Here is a 21,877-nt window from a genome sequence, read left to right as displayed (position 1 = left end):
AACCAGCTAGCTGTCAACAAAGGGCAAAACTGTACGAAACCACCAAATCAATGCAGAAGTCGGCTTTATTGCCGGCTTTGAGTTCCATCTCCTAGGTTTTATCTCACCGCGCCGCCAGCTGAATCTTTAACATGGCGACGACAGCTCATCTGTTCGAGGTAAAATGACAACGGGTAGCTGTGTTAGCTTTCAGGCTAGCTAAGGGGCTAACTACAATTAACGGTACCCTAACAGTGCCGACCGTATTTATCAATTGAGTGCGTAATTAAGAATTAATAATAACTCAAGCATTGAGGAGAAACGTTGGTTTCTTGTTGTTAAAGTGTGAGAAAAGAGGACATGTATTGTCTAATTTGTATGAGTTCGCTTATTCGAGGAAATAGCAATGTTGTTGGCTGTTTGTGTGCAATACAATCAGCACAGGTAACTTTAGTAACCTTTTACAATTTACCCGATATTGTAATCTTTTACCATCCTTTTGTAGACGACTGTAGTATTTTGGGCCAAGTGACTTTTCTCCCATTGCTTTTTCCCCCCTTTAGGAGCCCTTTGACGCAGATGAGTACATTGAAAGGCTGGCATGGAGGACTCCTGGGGGAGGCTCCAAAGGAGGAGCCGAGGCGTTTGACCCCAAAAGGTACTATAGATACTTGTCATTTACATATGCAGTAGCATCTCTCTTATCCTTAATATAAGGTCGTAGTTTATAAGAATTACATGCACCACATTTTAGCTCAAAGTTTTAGATTATATAGCGTATAAGATCTCCTTCCATCCATTATCTTTATTGAAAAGGAAGTAAAATTTAATTGATTATTTTTAGTTATTATAATAATAAATATGTTCTCAAAAGGATGCCTTATTCATGAATTAATATTTCAACTTTTACAAATGGAAAGCATTAACCATGCATACTGTCTTTCTAGCCATAGTGCCACTCATTTTTTGAGCAGTTAATTAAATTAATTAGACTGTAATCAAGACCATTTTCTCTCTGTAGCCATTAAATACACATAAACCATCTTCTTCTCTCTCAGTAAACATATTTTAATAATAATTTAGGGTAAGCTTCCTGTTAAAATACTTGGAAATAATTCATTATATTTTAGATTTTAGTGTTTCAATTACATTATGTCATTGTATTATTTTATAACAGTCAACAGACTGACTTTCTAAAGAAGCTGTCCTTCACAAAGCTCACCTGGATCTCCTCTCCACTCATTTAAAGTTTCGGGTTGGAGAAAAACAAGAAATAAATATTAAAGTCTTTTGCATCTTTTTTCCCCATATTTGTTGTGATGTTTATATTTGGGGACAGGCCTGCATCTCGTAAGCAAAAATGCCACAGCAGTTTAACTGTGCCACAGATGCATCCTGCTTATCTTCTCACTACACAAACTGTTGCCGCCACCTCCTCGGATACTCTTAGCTACAAGTCAGAGACAACATATCTGTGGAGGCCACCATACTGTGAGTCACCAGCCAGGGAATGAGTGTCTGTTGGGAAAGGATGGGAGATGTCTTTAAGCTCTAGCCAGTGCTGAGGGAATTAGTCAGAAGATTATACACTCATCATTTTGGGATGTTTCCTACTCTGTGAAATGTGGTGCTGACTTAGAACATTTGCTCTGCAGTCCTGGTGGCACTTAAAATGCAGCTGACGAAGCTGCTAGTTTTCAGAGCTTCTTAAGCCTGGGGACCCAGGAATTAAGCATCTGGCACTATTCTTTAACTATTAACTGTAACTGTGAGGTCAGTGGGACAGATTTAACCTTGCGGTACCAAATTACTATTCTGAACTAAGGGCATTTTCTGCATCTTTTACCTGTTATTTTTTTTGAAGAACTACCAAGTGGAAACTTACATGCATTCTTTCCCCCATTAAAGGCTGTTGGAGGAGTTTCAGAACCACATTGAGGAGTTGAAGCAATTGGATGAGAAGATCCAGCGGAAGGTGGAGAAGCTTGAGCATCAGTGTCATCGTGAGGCCAAGGAATTTGCCCACAAAGTTCAAGACTTGCAGAGAAGCAACCAGGTGTGTTGTGTGGTGAAAGGAGCCAATCACACCCACTGCAAAGCCCTTGAGCTGTCAAAGATTATATTATCTGTCATTCCAAAAACTTTTTTCTGTGTGTTTTTTATTTCACATCCTCTTTGTTTTGCATGATATCAGGTGGCCTTTCAGCATTTCCAAGAGCTCGACGAGCACATCAGCTATGTGGCCACTAAGGTTTGTCACCTGGGGGACCAGCTGGAGGGGGTGAACACGCCTCGCCAGAGAGCTGTAGAAGCTCAGCGTCTGATGACCTACTTCAACGAGTTCTTGGATGGAGACCTACGCAGCGATGTATTTAACAACCCAGACAAGGTAAGTATGCTGCACATGTTCTTTCCCTTCACATCAGTGGAGGTGTGTATGCGTGACCACTGTCGGGGGCCCCCTGCTGTGATACTGCTGGAGGTGAGAATGAACAGGATTACGAGGTAAACCATCCATATTAATTTGTTAAGTTTATCCCTTTAGTTGGATCCCTCGACTAATTTGGATTAATAAACTGTCATTTGCTGTCTGACAATAGCTGGCTGATTGACTAGCATGGATGTCAACATGCTCATGTCAAAACTAATTGCATTTACAGTAGGTTGTCTGGGAGAGAGAATTTGGATGGCCCTCAGCTTTGTGTCACGTTACAGCAGAAGAGAGCTTGTAGCAAGGTGGTGCATGCAAGGGCACTGGTGACATACATCCTGGGAAAAGATATGCACACTTTTACCCAGTGTCAGTCTACACAGAGGCCTTTTCGATGTTAGACAAGTGGCCAAAAGTTTGATTTTGCAGTTTTGTAGTGACAGCAGAGCGACTGAGATGCTTTAGATTTATTCTTGTTAGTAGGAATGTCATTAGCGGATGCTGAGAAGTGTGTCTGGGGGTCAATCCCAGAAACGAAAGCTGGAGATGGAGCTGGTTTTCTGGAAAGGCATGCAGAAATATCTGTCCAGATTCCTTTTTCCTGAGCATACCTCCATATGAGGGGGAAAAGAGGAAAGCTGCAAGTGAATAGCTGAAGGGGGATGGCTTTGCTAATCCTTCTGAAAGGGAGGGCTGGGCCGCCAGCGTGGAGACAAGTGCTGCTAAACCCTGACTGCAGGGAGACGGCTACATTACTTACATGGGATTTAGCTAATCTTAGCTGGGGGACAGATACTTAGAAAACCTTCGCCGAGCAGAAAGGCTGGATCCTCCTCACGGGAGCAGAGTAATGATGTTAGCTGAGGCAGGCATCTGCGGGAACAGAGGAGTTGCGGACGGCGGGCCTTTCGTAGGTCTGGGGCTTTTTTTTCAGTATGTCAGGAGGGGTGGGGGTGTGTATGGGGGTGTGGGGCGGCTCTCGACAGGGCCCCCTTTTTTTAGACAGATATCCCTGGACGGACAGATTATTGAAGGCGATTTAGACTCCTGTGGGATTACAGCCTATTCAGAAAAGGCATGCCAATAAAGAGTTGGATGTGCTGCTAAGTCAGGACTTCCACTGCTGCTGCTGCCGATGCCCAGGTGAGCGCAGCCTGTCTGTTATCAGCTCCCTGTTCAACACGGGAAGGTGGAGGAGGGCTGCTTTAAGATGATGATCCCCCAAGGGGAAACACTGCCGGCGGCCTGCCCACTTTTTCTCTGGATGTCCACTTCACATGGTCCCGCTGTGCTCTCACTCTTTTTCCATCACCTGATATCTCTCTCTCATAAACACACATACATACCCACTCTCACTTTTTCTCTGTTCCTCAGATTAAGGAAGCTGCTGATATCATTCAGAAGCTGCATCTCATTGCCCAGGAGCTGCCATTCGACAGGTGAGTCAGGCATCCTGAAGGCAGCTTTAGACAAAAGCAGTGACATACAAGAGGAACGCAGAGTATTACTTTTGTTCCTCTCAGTGTAATCGCAACACTAAATCTTTACAGCATCATGTGATTTCTAAAAATAGTCTACTTTTTTATTTTACTAGTATATAGATTAAAATGTCATTGATATTGATTTACTGTTTTTCTCTGCCAGGTTTGCAGATGTCAAGGCAAAAATTGCAAGTAAGTTTTTGACAGTCACCCACATTTAGTGTTTCTATTGTAAACTACTTGGAATGACCAAGTTTTCTTCATTTGAAGAAACATTATTGAACATTGAATATTGAGTCACTGCTCCAATGAAGAAAACCTTATTAAAGTTAAACAAACACTGTTTGTTTTAACCATCCCTCAGTCTCAACAACTTTCATGGGTCCGAACATTAAAAAGCCTGTAAAAGTATTTCTGAAGACCCGGGTGGTCATCTGTCCAGGCCTGATGCTGCTGTCATGAGTAGTGAATGTACTACAGAGTTCAGACCAGGAGCAAAAGTGTGTGTACATAAAGAATGAAAAAACCAAACAAGGCTTACAGAAAACACCTGCAGAAATATCAAAACTTTGCAAAAATGTTTGTTTCTGTAACGTTATTTCCAGTCTAAGAAAAACAGTAAATGACAGTGTGCTGATGGAAGGACAAATGGAACCTCTGCCCTCACAAAACAACTTTGTGCAATATGTCAAGGTTACTGAAGTCCATTTAGGTATCCCAGAACACTTGTTGATCAGTGTTTCCTGGACTAATGAGAAAGAAGTTGTTTTTTTGGTGTTTGTTTTTTTTTAAATAATAAACACAAATACACACAAAAGTCTGTGCAAAGAGGAAAGTACATTAGCACTCAACCCTTAGATCATCGGTATACTCTTTTCTATCTCGGGGCCTGGATGTCTCCCAATCTAGGGGGAAACAATGACATTTCACAATAAAGGTGTCTCTATATGAAACTGTGGAGTGTGGAAAAACTGAGGAAAATGGGACTTATGTAAGTTGACTTATGTTTATGCTGTAGGATGTGACCTGTAAACTTTTTTTGGCTTCCGAATGGGGGCATGCTGATGTGTGCTGATGCACACCATCCTCATCTGATGGAGGTTTTTGCCATTAAGATGCATAACTAAATTTAAGAGTTTAATTCCTTTTTCCAGCCTGCACTGTGTTGATTTTTAAATCACATGAAGTACAACTGTTTGTGTATCATTAATTTAATCAGCTTGTGTTTATTGGTGTCTGTGACTTAGATGAATATCAGGCCACATTTTATGAGTAGTCAAATCAGAAATCCTAGTAATCCTTTGTAATAATATAATATAAAATCTAATAATTTATTGGTGGTTGTTTGGTTTTCTAACCAGGTAAATACCATGACCTGGAGCGGCAGTTAATCCAGGAGTTCACTGCAGCTCAGCGCAGGGGTGAGATTGGACGTATGCGGGAGGTTGCAGCAGTTCTATTACATTTCAAGGTAACCTAGAAAATGGGTTCAGTGTCCACATTTGACCTTTGGTCAAATTAATTGGATAATTGTGATTCCCATTCTGTTCATATTAATCATGTATGATTTAAATTTTTAGCACTTCCTTGAAATGTTGCACAGCGATGTAATGCTTGTGTCTTTTCGTAAAAGGGCTATGCACACTGTGTGGACGTCTACATCAAGCAGTGTCAGGAGGTGAGTGTGTAAAGTTCCTCTTACACTTGGTAGTATTGCTTCAAGTAATATCTGCAGACATTTACATGTTGCTGATGTCATCTGTCTTTGTAAGGGTGCCTACGTGAGGAATGACGTGTTTGAGGACACGGCAGTCCTCTGCCAGAGGGTCAATAAGCAGGTGGGCGAGGTCTTCAGTAGTCCTGAGACTGTCATGGCCAAACTCATCCAGAACATCTTTGAGAACAAATTACAGGTATTTCTACTGAAATGAAGAGTTTGATGTATTACTCTGTCTTTGGTTATATTTAACTGGCTTTGTGTCTGCAGGCACATGTTAAAGAAAAACTGGATGAAACTCGACACTCAGATGTAGAACAATACCTCAAGAATCTCTATGACCTTTACACCAGGTAATTAACTTGCTGACTTTTAATTCAGTTCACTTCATGGGTACCCGGAAACCATTGTTCTTGTTTATGACTCTGATTATTTCCCTTTTGAAGGACCACAGGATTAGCCACAAAGCTCACAGAGTTCAACCTGGGCTCAGACAAGCATACGTTCCTCTCCAAGCTGATTAAGAGCATTTTTTCTTCATACTTGGAAAGTTACATTGACATGGAGAGAGAATACCTTCGCACTCGAGGTGCCATGATTCTGCAGCGATACTACGACTCTAAGAATCACCAGAAACGGCCAGTGGGTGCTGGCAGGTCAGACTTTTACACATTTGATTTTACACAAAGAAAAGATTAACTGGTAAAAAAACAAAACATAATTTAAGTTTTGTTTTTTGTAACAGTATTCAAGATCTGAAGGAACGGATCAGACAACGCACCAATCTTCCATTGGGCCCTAGCATTGACACCCACGGAGAGACTTTTCTCTCTCCGGAGCTGGTTGTCAATTTGTTGCAGGAGACACGCCATGCCTTTGAGAGATGCCACAGGGTGAGGCTTTTCTGCCCTATGTTTACTAGCGGTGCGCTAACTGTACTGCATTTGTGTTTTTTGAAAAAGTTTAAATGCATATTTTTCTTTGATGTTACACAGCTTTCAGACCCGTCTGACCTGCCCAAGAATGCCTTCTCAATCTTCCTGCTACTGGTTGACCACCTTTGTGTAGAACACATTGATTACGCCTTAGAGATTGGCCTCTCAGGTAAATCCAACTTAGCTCATTAAAACCATAATGTTTGTCTGCAGTGTTCACTATAGCTGTGTCCTAAAACTTTTAATTTACTGGCAAGGATGATCCAGGTCTTCCTTGCCATCTTGTAAGAAAAGCTTTTCAATCAAACAGCCAGCAGACTGTTAAATAATAGCAGCCATCCTGGTGAAACTTTGATAATGGTCTAGTCCAGTGGTTCTCAAACTGTTGAACCAGAGCAGATTAGGTGTGGAAAACCAGATGAATACAATATTTCTGTCTTACATTTATTTGTAACAAAACACTAACAAAGGAAGCTGGAAACGCATCGAATTCAGTGCTGGCGGGAAGCCTAACCCAGCTGTCATTCGGTGAGTCAGGGTACACGCTGGACAAGGCACCAGTCTATCACTGAACTAACACATAGTGACAGACACAAATCATTTTATCAAAGACAAAAGAAATCCCAATTTCTTAGCCGCATGTGGAAGATCCATCATCATTCTCCTTGCTCCACATGAGTTGAAACCATCAAGTATGTTACCTGGCAGGCCACATCCTCCGTTTTTGATTCGACACCTAGAGGAAAACACCTGCTCTGACATCACTTACTGCGGTTGGTTACATGTGCCCATTAATGTCTGTTCCATATGAAAAAGTGAAAAATCCAAGTTACCTTGATGCCATGCAGGCTGCGCTTTTGGCACTTCTTTACATTTTCTATGGGACTGTATAATAAGGGAGCAGCTTATCATTTTCAGCCAGCTACAGTGGAACTAAACATGCATTTGGTACATCCCAGTGCTCAATTCGTTAGGTACATTCTGCATTAAGGAAATGGATCATTGATGTCCCTGTGGTTTGATTACTTTCTCCTCACTGTCTGACACTGAAATAGAGCATTACTGAGAATTTCTGCTTCATGCATTATATTTCTCTAATGCCAAGAAGTAGACATCAGGCACTAGTGGTTTTCTGCTCTTTGTGAATCATGTTGATTCATGCTTTCACCCACTTTTTTTTTTCCTATCGTCTGGCTTTCTCTCTTTCTCTTCTACAGCAATTCCCTCACCTGATGCAAAGAATGCCAACCTGTACTTCCTGGATGTGGTTCAGCAGGCGAACTCTATCTTTCATTTGTTTGACAAACAGTTTAATGACCAGCTCATGCCTCTGATAAGGTCAGTTAAGGGTTAAAGATGATGAACCTTTTATTCATCTAGTAAAAAGATTTTCCTGAATTTATCTTTCCTAATCTGATTTTAGCTCATCTCCAAAGTTGGCAGAGTGTTTGCACAAGAAAAAAGAGGTGATAGAGCAGATGGAAGTGAAACTGGACACAGGAATCGACAGGTCTGTGTGTTTCTAATACTTTGTCTGTAATGAAATAGCAAGTAGTTTTAAAAGACATTTATGGGTGTTTTGTTTTTAATCTTTCTCCCTGCTGCACACAGAACACTAAACTGCATGGTGGGCCAGATGAAGCACATCTTGGCAACAGAGCAGAAGAAGACAGATTTCAGGCCTGAGGATGAAAACAATGTCATGATCCAGTACACTACAGTAAGAGAGAAAAATCTTCAGCTCGCTTTAAGGAGCTCACATTCAAAACTAAACAAATTAGCAAAGGAAACTTGCAAATCAAATCCACACCTAGTTTTTCTTCGACTAAATACAGATAGTGTGTCGGACTGAACGTGTTTTCCATGTTTCTCCTCGTGTACCCCCCACCTTGACAGGCCTGCTCCAAGGTATGTGCCTACGTCAGTCGGCAGGTGGAGCACGTGCGGAAGTCCATGGATGGGAAAAATGTGGACACAGTGCTGACGGAGTTGGGCATTCGTTTCCACCGGCTCATCCATGAGCATCTACAGCAATACAGCTACAGCTCAATGGGAGGGATGCTGGCCATCTGCGACGTGGCTGAATACCGACGATGCGCCAAGGACTTCAGGGTGAGTGTGGGGTGGGGTGGGGGGTGGAGCATAGGTCCAGAATGCACTGGTCACAGGGCAAACATGGCTTTTCCTACAAAGGCTCTACCTGGGATGTTTTATTAAATAAACTGGTCAGGCCAATCCAAAATAAAGGCTCTGGCATCCTTTGTTAATCTTTCAGTACAAACAAGAAGGGTGGCAAATAAGAATTATTTCCATCATTGATTATTTGATTGCTTATTTTCCTTTGTTAAACATTCAGTCTAAACATACATGGACCAACAGCATTGTAAATTTTCCGTGTTTAACGTGTACATTTGCTTATTTTGTCAGAACAGCTGTTAAAAGTCCACAAGACAATTCATTTTAATTATTAATTATTTAACCCCGTAAAGGATGAACCATTAAAAATTCTCAGAAAATTTGATTTTTTAACCTTCTGATGACTAAAAAAAGAATATGCATTTATAAATATAAATTTGCATGTATGCATTTTATTGTAATTTGTGTCATTTTTACTAAATCTGGCATTTTTGTAGACTATTGCTCGCAGTTTGTTTACCTCAAACAAAAACATATGGGGACTAGGGTTAAGGTTGGGGGGGACAACACTGATGTAGAGGTTTAAAAAACTTGACCCGTGTATCATGTTATGTAGCAAATAAATAAATTAAATTAATCTATTCACAATTAACTATATTATATGGAAAAACTGGCAATTCTCACAGAGAGTCTGCAAATATTAGACATTTTTATTTAATCTAAATGTATAAAAACCTAAAGTATGTAAACAGTCTTGTACTTCACTGTCGTTCAGGTCCCTCTGGTGCTGCAGCTCTTTGACACACTCCATGCCCTTTGTAACCTCCTGGTGGTTGCCCCTGATAACCTGAAGCAGGTCTGTTCGGGTGAGCAGCTAACCAATCTGGACCGAAACCTCCTGCACGCCTTCGTCCAGCTCAGAGTGGATTACCGTTCAGCTCGACTCGGTAGACACTTCAGTTAATGACTGTTTCAACACCTCCCTGAGCTCCGTCCAGTAAATTATGCTTTGATGAGATGATGCATCTTGAAGATACCCATTACTGCTTCAGTGAATGCATCAGTCTGGCCCTAGCATACAGACTGTACTGGGATTGCTTTGTGCGTCATGGAGACAAGGGCCAGTGCTCCTTGAATGTGTGCATTTTACCTTTTTTTCCCATTGTTTATTTCTCCAAGCTGAAGAAATTTAAATGTCTATTGACTTAATTTCAATTGTTTTTAAATACTAATCTATGGCAAAGATATCTGAAATCTAAGTAAATGGACATTACTCATTTCTATGGTTATCTAAAAAGAAACACTTTTTTTTTTATTGTGCCAAAAATATAAATTCTGTGGCTGCACCTGTGCACAGAAGTGGACCCGAAAGCTGCTTTAAAGGGAATCTGTCAACAATCACACTGTAAAGTCAAGGCTGTAGTCACTCTGTGCATTGCAGACAGCTACCCCTTGTAATGAACTGTAGGAAACCAGACAGAGACAGCCTGACTAAGCATGAGATCTGAGGTCTGTCTGGCTAAGAGAGACACATGACCACCTCTATAACCTTTGACCCTTGACCACAAATTACAGGTCAAGAGGCCATCTCAGAGTAGTGTGATCCGAGCTGCAAACAGGTCTGAGAACCTCTCTGTAGGTTTGGGTGGTCTCTTTATGGCTTAGATGATTGGTGTGATGGGTCACTGAGTATGTGTCACTGTAATTGCACAGATCAACACTTGCTCATCCAGTGGGGCACACAGTCCAAAGACATTGTCAGTCTGATCTGCAGTGTTTCTGGGTCAGGAGACACTACAGTGTGGACCTCTAATGATTAAGGAAACAAGCAAGAAGGGACTTCTTCACACAGGGCTTATTAGGGAGCTTCTACACTGAGAAAGACGAAGGGTCGTGTACCTAATGCCCAAAACTGTCTCTTATACAAAGTCGCTCTCATTGTACTGCTGTTTACCTTAATTAGTGACCCAATAAAAATCTGTTGCATTTTATTACTGTCCGTCTATGAATATCCTTCATAAATTGGGGAGCTGTGAATAGAAAGTTTGCTGAGTTCTCTTCAAATGTGACTTTCAAAGTGAGATGAAACAGTCTGTCTATAGAAGTCATCAAGTATTCATAGGAATTCTTGCCACCAGAGTAAAGTTCTTTCTTAGACTTCAGGAAGTGAGCAGAGCCAGAGGGGATTAGATATCTACGAGTTGATGAATTGTGTGCAGTAGTCATGGACTGGGGGAGAGCTGGGGAGATAGAGATGGCTGAAAGCTCAGTTCCAGCGCCGGCTGGTTAGTGTTGTGTAGAGGGTACACACGGTGCTGTGCAAGTTCAAACAACATAATTAATTAGGCTAATATTAATATTATCAATGCCACATAAATTCAATTCTCTCAGCCCTAATCACAACTGGATAGCTTGTAAAAATTATTTTGTTAGGCCCTGATGCAAACAGTGGGTCTTTTCCAAACATTTGAAAACTATTTGTTTTTGCGCCGATTAATGTGTGTGGCGCGGGAAGGGGTTAGGGGAGCGGAGCCAGGCCAGAGACGATAACTGGTGTGGAGACGAAGGCAGAGGCGCAGCCTGGCCCCAGGGACTCCCAGCACAGGCACATGGAAAAGGGGGAGGGATGTATTTTTTGGGGTGGGTGTTTGAGCAGGTGGAGGGGATTAGTAAAACTGTCAACACTGGAGAGCTGGATAAGACTGTCCTCTCTTACTCGTCAGTTTGAGCAGCTCTTGCATACACATTCAGAAACATAAAGACTCCAACACATACAAACATACGCTGGTGTCAGGACAGCAGAAAGACTGTGGTTGAACTGACCGTGAACGTGTCGTTCTACTTTTGATTTTTACTTTCTGTTAAAACTGTTTCCTGTTTTAACAGGAAACTGTCCGCCGCTTTTGTATTCAGATAGCAGAATATCTGCTCCCGTGCAAGGAAACCATGCCAAGATGTGTGCAGTTAGCTTTGAATTTATACCGGGACTCTGATCATCAATACCTCATACCTACAATATCGATCGTTTTGACCTTTCCATTGTGCAATTAAATCTTTAAACCGTGCTATTAGATCAAGCTTTGTTTAGCCAGGTGTCAGTGAAAGAGGCTCTCATTGAAAATGGTTGTTTTGTAATCTAAGGGGTTTTAATCCACACAAATCCAAATCTCTTGAAGGTGAGAAAATTATATTCTGTCTGTAGTACAGTAGTTTCAAATAGAACCTCTCTACGTGCACATTTCAAGCATCTGGTTTTTAACCAATGCTTTTAATTTTATTCTACAGCTGAATCCTCTCTGACACTATTTGTTTGCTGTCTTTATGCATCTCCCTCCCTCCTTTGTCTCCTCTGCCAAATCATCGACCGTAGCTTCTTATTTGTCCACTCACCCGGCTAGTTCTCCCAATATCCCATAAATCCTTGCTTTCGGCGCATTGCTGCTTCCCCAACTAGGCCGTCCCTCTCTCTGCCTCCTGGAGCCCTGACAATAAAGCATTACAGCAGTCAATCCATGTCAACAACAGCTTTGCTTAATTCCTGCTAAACACGTTTAAACTAAATCTTCACCTAATGATGCATAATGATTTGCTCTTTAGTGTGCTTGTGGCTCATATCAATTTTTCTGGTTTATTTTACCCACCAGTGAAAAGATGACTCAGGTGGACTCGCTGTGGAAGACAGTCTGGGATTAAGGATCCCCCCTGTTAAAATTAGGCAGTAATTGTGACTAGATCCATGAGTGTTTTGGCCTCACGGAGAACATCTTGTCTGACTAAATGTCCTCCGTTCTTAGCATTTTCGAAGCAAACAATGAGCGATGTTTAGAAATCACACAACAGATGGGATCACTGTATCCTGATTAGCTAGTTTACATATGAGCTGAATTGGAGTAAAAACTATTAAAACAGTGGGATCTTCATATTTATACATCTATGGTGGATATTCAAAGAAAGGCTTTTGTGGTCTTTTTCAAATCTATTCTTCAGAATTCCTCTGTGAGAGACTTTGGTGGCACACATCCAGGCCCTCTGATGCGATGCAGATGTTGCCCTGGCCTTGACCTCCTGCCCATGCGATGCCAGGGCCAAAAAGGCACAGGTGCCACGCCACCTTCAGTCTTGGGCAGCTGAGGGCTGCACTGTGCAGGATGTGAACGGTGCCAACTCTCCTCCTTTGCTTGCTTTTATTATCTAATGGGGTTTAATAATCCCTTGATTCTTGCAATCATACACAACCAGTTTCTTGAAGATGTCACAAAGTAGTTTGTTTGTTCTGCTTTTTTTTTTGCCCTTCTTCCTCCACCCTCCCCATCTCCTAAAAACACTATTAATTCTCTGCCGTAGTGGAGTGTCTTCCAGTGCTATTTCCTGGCCCGGTGCCTGTGCCTTGCTCTCTCTTGGCTGGGTTTGTCTGGTTGACTGCTCCACAGGAACAGACTGGCACTCTAGCTGAGGGCTCCGGGGTCTGCACACACAATCCACTAAACATGTCTCTGTGTGAGGAGCTGCACTACTTCCTAAATATGAAGGAGGAATCTCGAGTTGCAGCAACATTAAGCACATTTCCTCTTAATTATTTTATGTAGATGTACTTACCGTTATAATACATAATTTAATATTACTGTGCATTATCGATAATTATCAGGAATTCTAGCAACTGGTCCAGTCTTGCTATTATAGTGTACAATACATGCTTAAATTCCATACAGTGCACTCCATTATTGGCATGTTGGTGCGTGCAGGACTAAGAAAAATACTGCAGAAGCATTTTAAAATCACGGTATAAAAAACAAATTGATTGTGATGTTTAAGGGACTTTGGTGTTAAACACATTCACTCACAGGGCAAACAAACATCTGTTACGTTTGTAAGGCCTTTGGCCCTCCTAACCCACTGATGTTGAACCAAGCCTGCACACTTGCCAGAGAAACAAATGAGGTCTCTCTCTCTCCTCCACTGAAGATGAAACACTGCATCACCAAAGCATGTGCGTTTGTCTAATCAAGTTTTTGCCCGCGGCTACATCGAATGTAAATGAATAGGCTTGTGTGTGCCAGCCTCTTATTTCTGTTGAGGCTGGCTGTGTTTGATGATGAAACGGTGCGGTGAACATGAGACAGAAGGGGGCACTAGTGCTCCAGTGTTGCTCTCCTCCCCTGTGGAGCCCTCTCCTCCTCAGAGCTTCTCACAATGGGGATCTGCCTGAGGGGGGAAATGTTGCTTTTTTAGGTCTGTGAGCCCATATCCCTTAATCCCCAGCCATGATTGACAATCATGATTTAGGGTATATGGTGTCCCATTCTAATCCACGAGCAATGATTTCATTTGCATACCTTCCGTACGTGGCCTCATTTTGGAGGAAACGGCTGCCTTTGTAAGTGATACAGAAAGAGAGAGGGAGAGAGCTGAAGAGAGTGAGTGCGAGATAGAGAAAGAATGGATGGGGGAATGTTTGTGTGTGTGTGTTTTTTGTCTTCTTTTTTTCTCTTTGCAAGAAGAAAGATGATAGCAGTCTCCATGCCCAAACAAACACTTTCAATATGTGCATTTCCTCTGCAGCACTTTCCCCTGACACACACACATGCACAACGCATGTATATATTCAAACTCACAAGCACCATCACAAGTATATTTAGAAATGTAAAGATGTGCGGAGACACAGGGAACACACAGAGATGCTCCCTCACACGATGCAAAACTAAATTGCTATTTGCTCATTTTATAACCAAGTCAGGCTTAATTATAATCATGGGAGTTTGGGAGTTACCGTATAATCTCTAGAAGGTATTAAGAATTTCCCAGAGCACACCACAGTTAAAAGAAACAAATACAAATACGAACAATTATTTCCCAGTCATAACACCCAAGGGAATGTGAATCAAATAATGCTCAGTGTTTGGTATGCCCACAGAGAGCATTCATCCTTGCTTTTATCTACTGAGGAAGTGGAACACAAGTGACGCGCTGGATAAAAGGTCAAAAGAGTCACATTTCTGTGCAAAGGTAAAGATACAAATTATAAAGATCCCCAAGATAAGACGCTGGAAATTTAATTTGGTTATTTTTAATTTCATTGTAATTAATTCTTTGTCATTTTCAACAATAAATTCCCTATAATTTATGTGCTGGATATCATTAATATATTAGTATTATATATAATTGTAAATAATGCAGTAATTTAAAAGAAATCATATCATAACTCTATATATCTTTGCAGTGTTTCCAATTCTACGAGAAATTTCCCTTTTTGTTCTGCATAATGAAAAAATACACAGACACCAGGAATAATTCAATAATAACTGACAAAAGATACAAGTTTATTTTTTTTAACAATAAGTGAGCCAATCCACTCATGATAATCAGCACACATGATGTGCAAGCTTACAAAAAGAACAACTGTAAACGCTAAAAATGGTGCACAGGAATAACGAAGTGCAACTTGATAAAAAACGAAGGTATTTTTGGTGTTATTAAAGCAGAAAATGATTTAATTGTTTAAACACTGCATTAAACACACTTGCTTTCCACTTTCAGCATGCACACAACCATGCTGAGTTCATATACTCGATGAACAATGACTTTAGTTAAGTGACGAATAATTTTCAAAACAAGTTTGTTCGTGTGATTGATCTGATTTTGACACACTGAGGAAAAACTCCAGTTTTCTTACAACAGAGGGAACTAATGGCAAAGGATCCTCTTCTCCCCAAAAAATAATCACCACCGGCACTGTACCATCAACCCAGCTCCCTGACTGACTGAGCCTGGCCAGGTCTCTGTGACAGAGGACTCCCCTTTGGAACAATAACAGTCTGATAATCTCCTCTTATCTCTAGTGTGTTTAGTGCCTGGTTAACAGGCTGTCAACTTGATGGGTGTCTCTCTACGCCTGTGCCATAGGAGAATGATCGTGTCATCGGGAAACAGAAAGGGGTGTCCTATTGACTTGGTGGGGAACGAAAGCTACAACAGAGGAGCCAATGAAACTGAAATTAAGTAGAAAAAAAAGGACTGTGGTTGTTTAATTTTCTTGCAAAAAGACGTTTTTGTTTGAAACTACCAAAATGAATTGTTCGGTATATCATGCACTGCTCGAATACTTTCCCCTTTTTAAAAAAAAAAAATATCTAAAATGGCAGTGAGAGCGGCTGCATTTGTGTCCTCCCCCTCTCATCTCACCCAGCCCAGTTCTCATCCGGGACATGTCAGAGGTGGTGTGGCATAAAGCAGCCTGAGGGTTATTAGCACCTAAGCATCACACCCATCATCCCACCTCCACGGACCATCCCACCCTCTGTACATTAAGCACTGTTTACCAGGCCTGCCCTAATTGATTCTGTCTCTTTATCTTTTTACCTCCTTAATTTTGTTATTAAGTGTGCGGGAGAGGCGCGAAAGCTCCTCTTTTTCCCATTTTAAGAAATTATACTCTTGTACTTGATCCAGCTAACAGGATTTTCTTAAATTACTTTATAAAAGACCATCTTTTAACTTTCTTCTTTCTCTCTCTATCCATTCATTAGCAGGTCTGCCTCAAGGCCTGCTCACATCAATTTCTTGGGTTAAAGTTACAAACTTAGGCAGCTCAGCCTGACGCTCACGGTGGTTTTTGTGGACGAGAGGGGGTGGCTGGAGGTGGAATGGGGACGAATTATTAATTTCTGAAGTATTAGAAAAATAAAGAGATTGAATTAAGAGTATTGGTCCTCTGTTATCCAGCATGGCTAGCCTCAGGGACTTACTGTGGTGGAGGACATTATGCAAATGCTCTCCCTCCCTCACTCTGTCATAGCTCGCTATCTTCCGTGCGCTCTTCCTCCCTCCCTTCTTTCACCCTTTCTCTCTTTTTCTCTCTCTTGCACTCAAGCTATGGTCCCCTTTTAATCTTGCCCTCCCTCTCTCTCTCTGTCTCTCTTTAATCTTCATCACTCAGCAGAGGCAGACACAGAGGAAAGCGGCTCCTGTTGAAACAGCTCCTCTTTCCTTGTTTTCTCTCATGTGCTAAAGTGCTGGTTTCCAAAAAATCCCAAAAAGTAACATTAGAGGGATCCTGGACAGCCAGACTATAAAATCAAAAATCCATATTTTAAAGAGGCTGGAAGACCCAATCAAATCCTTTATCAAAGATGAGGAGCAAGTAAAGAGAGTGGAGTTATTAATCACCTGCACTGGGGAAACAAAAGGCTTCATATTATTTCTTATTCACCTATTAACACACCCTCAGCCTGACATTAGGAACATCTTGGGATTCAGTGTGTTGCCCAAGGACTTGTCAGCATGTGAAGCATCGCACAACAGCGCTTAGTTTTATTGATAGTATTGAGCAGAGAGTGGACAGGAAAAACACGCAGATAATGGTCTGGGGTGGACTCAAACCTTGGTCTCCACAGTAGCTTTTAGCATATGGGGCACCAGCTCATCCTATATAATATTGAGTGTCTAATTAAAAAGGAACCATTACATATCTTAAATATTTACAGGTATGGGGGTGTACTATTGCACATGAAAAAAAGTGTCAGGAAAATAAAGAGGTTGAATGAAGACTTTGGTCCTCTGTTATTCAAGTTTAACAATGAAAAAAGTTTGACTGTGGAGTTAGAATGTAGTGAGCTGTGCACGTTGTCCTGATTAATAATGGAGGCTGGGATGCTGATAGTGTAAAACAGTTAAAGTATTAGTCAAACATTTGGTGGAGTTAATGGTAAAGTCTTTCTTGCTGGGCGTAGCTGGGCATTGCAGGAAGCTGGATGCACTGAGGAATGAGGGACAATGGAGGAGTGGAAAGAATTCAGTCTTATCTATCATTTGGGTTTTAGTGCACATGTATATATGTTGCATGTGTCATGATTAATGGTAAACTTGTTAAGCACTTTTGTTTTGAGACACCAAATCTGCAATTTTTAATTCATCTACAGCACATCAAACTTTGTGATGTAACAAGAGGCGTGAAATGACAAATCTACAGTTTCATTCTTTACTTCAGCAAGTATTTAACAGCAGTGTGAACAAGTGCAAATGTTATTCTCAGCGAGCAGCATAGCTCTTTGCTTTAAAAAGAGCCAAAGTGACAACTTGCTTTGCTAAAAGCAAAAATTAAGCAGTTCAACTAATTAATCAAAATCGACTCCACAGATCATTCTGAAAGTGTATTTTAGCGCTCCTTAATAACTAACAAATTAAATAACCACAGGGTTACTGTGCTCAAAAACATGTAAAGATTAAACTATTACTTCTATGAACCACAAAAGTAGAAAATCTACACAGGGACGCATAATCAAATCCTCCCTTTATTGATGTTGGGATTCTCCTGCACAAGAATCTGAACATTTCTTTAAAAGACAAACAGGTAAAGACAGGTTAACGAAGGGCTAAATGCATTCATTATCTATGATCCATAAAGATCCTGATAGCCCAGACTGACATGTAAAACTATGGTCAATACTGATGTTTATTCAAGAGGGCTGTAAAAGGCTGATGAGACTCAAGTCTAGTTAATTAAGACTTGATCGAGGAGGGGGAGGGAAAAAAAGAGAGGGGGCAGGATGATAAGAAGAGGATGGGTAAAGCAGAGGCAGGGAGGAGAGGGAGGAGGCCAGCGAGGCATGGTGTCAGTAACAAGGCCAGTAGCAGGAGGGGGAGAGGATCCCAGCAGCACTGGAGGCATCCTGCTCCAGCGGCGTGCGCGGCACTAGAGGCAGAACAGACAGGTTTGATGTTAGCAAATATTAGCTCTGTGCAGATCGTGGGTGTATTCTCTTTGACACACTCATTGCATATTCAGAGACAGATGTTTCCGAGGACGACGGAGAGGAGGAGGAGAAACAGGCGGCTGAATGAAAGGCCTGAGATGGCAGAGTTGCTCTCGGAGGAGCAGGTAATTGGCCCCTCGATGGTAGCAGCGACAGAAAGAGGCACTTACGCGCACACACATACACAGGCCCCCCTACACGCACACAGGCACACACACACACCCTTTTCCTCGCTCGTCTCCTCGGCCTCTCTTCTCAGATCTGATAAAGGTAAACGTGTAGCAAATTTGTCATTTGATGAGGGAGGATTTCCACAAACAGAGCTGACATGATGAGCCTGTGATCTGCCTGTATGAGAGTCAGCAGGGGCCCAGGCAGGCAGAGATCTCAATCCTCCCTCTGTTGCCCCCTCCTCCTCCTTCTCCTCCTCGCCTCCACTCCTCCACTCGCTCTGTGCTTCTCTTTTCCTCGCATACTGTCACACACACATTTGGCTGCGTTCGCATGGAGCCTCAGTCTCAGTAATTGCTGCCTGCCATCCATATCTTTCCCCTTGTCTGTCTCCGAGTCCCTCGCTCTGCTGCTGTCTATCTCTCCTCCTCAGAGACATCCTCTTCTCCCCTTTTTCCCCGTTTCTTCTTTTCTCCATCAAATAAAGGGCCGGGCCCTCGCCTCAGCATCACACTCAATTTCTGACTCTTTCACTTATCTCTGGGCTCCACGCCTGCAGACTGCTCAATTATCCACACTCACCTAGCTTCTATACTACTTGCTCTTCTCTACCCATGCAAAGAAATCGAGAAAAAAAAGTCAAATATTTCAAACAGCATTTTGACAAGTTAATGGGGTTAATGGTCAAGAGCTCAGTTGTAGACATGAGCTGTGTGATAAAGTTGCAACATATTCAGGTGATAGCAGCCCCACTGGCATAAAAGAGGGATTTGTGAATGGGTTTTGGAGTACTGGTGTCAGATGATTAGATGGGCTGAGTTAAATGAAGTTCAGTGGTGATGGCGCATCAAAGCGCCTCTTTCAAAGGCTGACCTCCATTACCACAATCATTTCTACTGCGGTAACCACCTCATAGACACCCTCCCTCAAAGTGATCACAAGTCTCTTCTCCGACCATAAAAACACAGCTTCCCCATCCCACCGCGCCTAGTTGCTCTGCACTACTGCGAGCCTCTTTTTGGACACATAACCCACTCCTCTCCATCCACGCCTACACCCCTCTCTCTTCTTATTCTCTTTCTGAGTATATTCCTTTCCATCTGATGTGAGAAGGAGTCACTGGGTTTGAGGCTTTCCACTGAGGGGTAATGGTCCTGCCTCTGACTAGTCCCATGACTCTAATCCTGGGACTCTGGACCCGAGCTACTGCTCTCCTCCATGCTATGCCTGCTCAATGGCCCTCTGTCTTTCTAAACTGCCTGAGCTCAGGTTAACCCTTTAATACGATTTAGGAATGCATGAATAGTTTAGCACCAACAAGTCTGACAGGGCTAAACCAAGTTGTGTAGCAGAAACATTTACAGGATGAATAAAGTTATAACAGAATCGTAGTTTTGGTCTTCAGTTAATAAGAAGAAAGTCCAGAGTCAGGCACTCTGATACCTGTAAATATAAAGCTAGGACTGGAAGGCGGAAGCACCTGCTCACAAATTATATATAACATTACATTATATCTGAACTTATCAGAAACTACAAAAAACATACCAAAACTCTTGTTAAAATTTTGGATACTGTACAATACTTACTACTTAAGAAGTGTTAGCTTTATTGACATATCCTCAAATCACAGAACTCCAACAACAATTCGAACAACATGATTGTATGCAGGAAATGTCCCCAAATGGCCTTTAATTAGGATAAAAAGAACAGCACAACAAAGCTTGGATGCCTCTATCGGGAACAAGAGAAGCAGACAAAGATGAAAAATTATAATTTAAGGTAAAATACAACCATATTTAGAGACGAGAAGTTGCATACTTTTCCCTTGTTTGCTTGTTTTTCCTTGATCATGAGGTAGAATGGCTTTTTAAGTGATGCATCACTGTAACTATGGGTACTGTGTGCTGATTCTCACTTTATCCTAAATTCTGTGTCTCTAAATGAATTTGACTTATTTTCAGGTGAGGAAAAACGTGTCTGTAACTGCTTACAGATGCACAAATATAAAAACATACTTGTGTTTTTTTGTTTTTGTTTTTTAAATGTAGATAAAGTCATTGGTTTTGATGTTTTGTCGCCATGTTTCTGATCATCTGTTAGTCTTGCCCCATTGTCTTCAGTTTATTTCGCTGTTAATATGTGGTGTGAGCTCAGCAGACTCTTTGGTTGAGTACAATGTTATCCTGATAGAAATGATAGCCGAAACCACAAAAACAGGATCCAAGTTGTATTAATTAGAATTATCCCTTAATACTCCTGTCAACTGTTTGCTCTCTAAACATACTACAATCTTCCTGTTTATGAAGCCACTGCACCCTGAAACAGTTTCAGAAAAAAGCTTTGCTGCCTGGGAGAGGTCGTCTGTGGTGGGAGAGGGGGGATAGGAGAGGGGGAAGATTTTTTTTTATGGGGGGGGCTCAGAGGAGAGCTGAACTTTGTTAATGGAGTGTTTCTCCATGCAAGTCACTCAGCTTTGAAAGCCAAGCCCCCCGGGTGAGGACTCTGAAGCGCAGGAATCAGACATGCACAATCAGTTCCACTCCTTAAATCTTCTTCAGAATCGTATCTATTTGAGCAGCCTTTCCTTAATTTATTTCTCTATCAGTTAGTGGGTTGTGATCTGGCGAAGTGCTTCGGGAATAGGAGGCACCGCTGAATGGTGAAATGGAGAAGGTTCCTCTCTTTCTCTCTTTCTGTTTTCTGCTCCCTCGCTGATTTCCACACACACTCGTATACTCCCTATCTCTCCCCCTGTGCCCTCACCATCCATTTAGGCAGCGCCTCTGACTAATTTGCCCATCACGCTTGCTGTCTGGTCCTTTACGGTTGAAGATGTTTTGACGTGTCTCTCTCGGCTCGCTCTCTCCACTGGCACTGTCTCCACTATGATTAAGAATATTCTGATAATAAGCAAATGCCAAGAGTCACCGAACGGCTGAGGAATCTGGAGTGCCACAGCATGAGAAAGTGTGTTTCTCTGCATCAGTGGAAAAAATGTTTAGAGTGAGGAGTGCATGCACAGCATTTCCACTCAAAGGAAATGTAATCCAAACTGCAGAAAGAGAGGGGCTTCTTGAGGGCAGATTCTTTATGCTGCACATGAAAGAGATGCATACTTTCATTTACACCTCAGATTTAACATTTAGATCAATGACAAATTGAGTCACATCTCTTATCAATCACGCGCATTTGTTAGCAGGGGGGTTTAGTGGATGTGTAAGCACCTGTGCGGCTGTCGGTGCCCCATGCATGCACCCACGTGGCTTTTTTCCAGGACC

The 21,877-nt window shown here is 41.9% G+C and overlaps 1 protein-coding gene across 1 annotated transcript; it reads left to right on the top strand.

The window, feature by feature from the left end:
• The first annotated feature begins 94 nt into the window (after positions 1–94).
• On the top strand, positions 95–10,670 carry exoc5 (exocyst complex component 5). The gene is made up of 18 exons (XM_085441052.1): positions 95–158; positions 543–637; positions 1,888–2,035; positions 2,174–2,368; positions 3,785–3,849; positions 4,055–4,083; positions 5,253–5,362; positions 5,525–5,569; positions 5,664–5,804; positions 5,879–5,961; positions 6,055–6,264; positions 6,354–6,501; positions 6,604–6,712; positions 7,761–7,881; positions 7,967–8,053; positions 8,155–8,263; positions 8,440–8,655; positions 9,455–10,670. Exons 1-18 carry the CDS (start codon positions 132–134, stop codon positions 9,641–9,643), a joined length of 2,127 nt encoding a protein of 708 aa, XP_085297178.1. The 5' UTR covers positions 95–131; the 3' UTR covers positions 9,644–10,670.
• The last annotated feature ends 11,207 nt before the right edge of the window (positions 10,671–21,877 follow it).

This window comes from Copadichromis virginalis, linkage group LG19, assembly GCF_057382275.1.
Source record: "Copadichromis virginalis isolate Kocher_CV1m ecotype Utaka linkage group LG19, C_Virginalis_male_GT1.1, whole genome shotgun sequence".
NCBI classification, from domain to species: domain Eukaryota; kingdom Metazoa; phylum Chordata; class Actinopteri; order Cichliformes; family Cichlidae; genus Copadichromis; species Copadichromis virginalis.
The sequence above is the reverse complement of the archived record's forward strand: the minus strand, read 5'-3'. Positions and strand labels throughout refer to the sequence as shown.

Excerpts from the sequence above, each read along its gene's own strand:
- exoc5 (XM_085441052.1), top strand. The coding sequence starts at position 132 with ATGGCGACGACAGCTCATCTGTTCGAG. Across the intron at positions 5,570-5,663 it reads ACATCAAGCAGTGTCAGGAG|GGTGCCTACGTGAGGAATGA; the intron begins GTGAGTGTGTAA and ends TGTCTTTGTAAG. Across the intron at positions 8,054-8,154 it reads CTGGACACAGGAATCGACAG|AACACTAAACTGCATGGTGG; the intron begins GTCTGTGTGTTT and ends TGCTGCACACAG.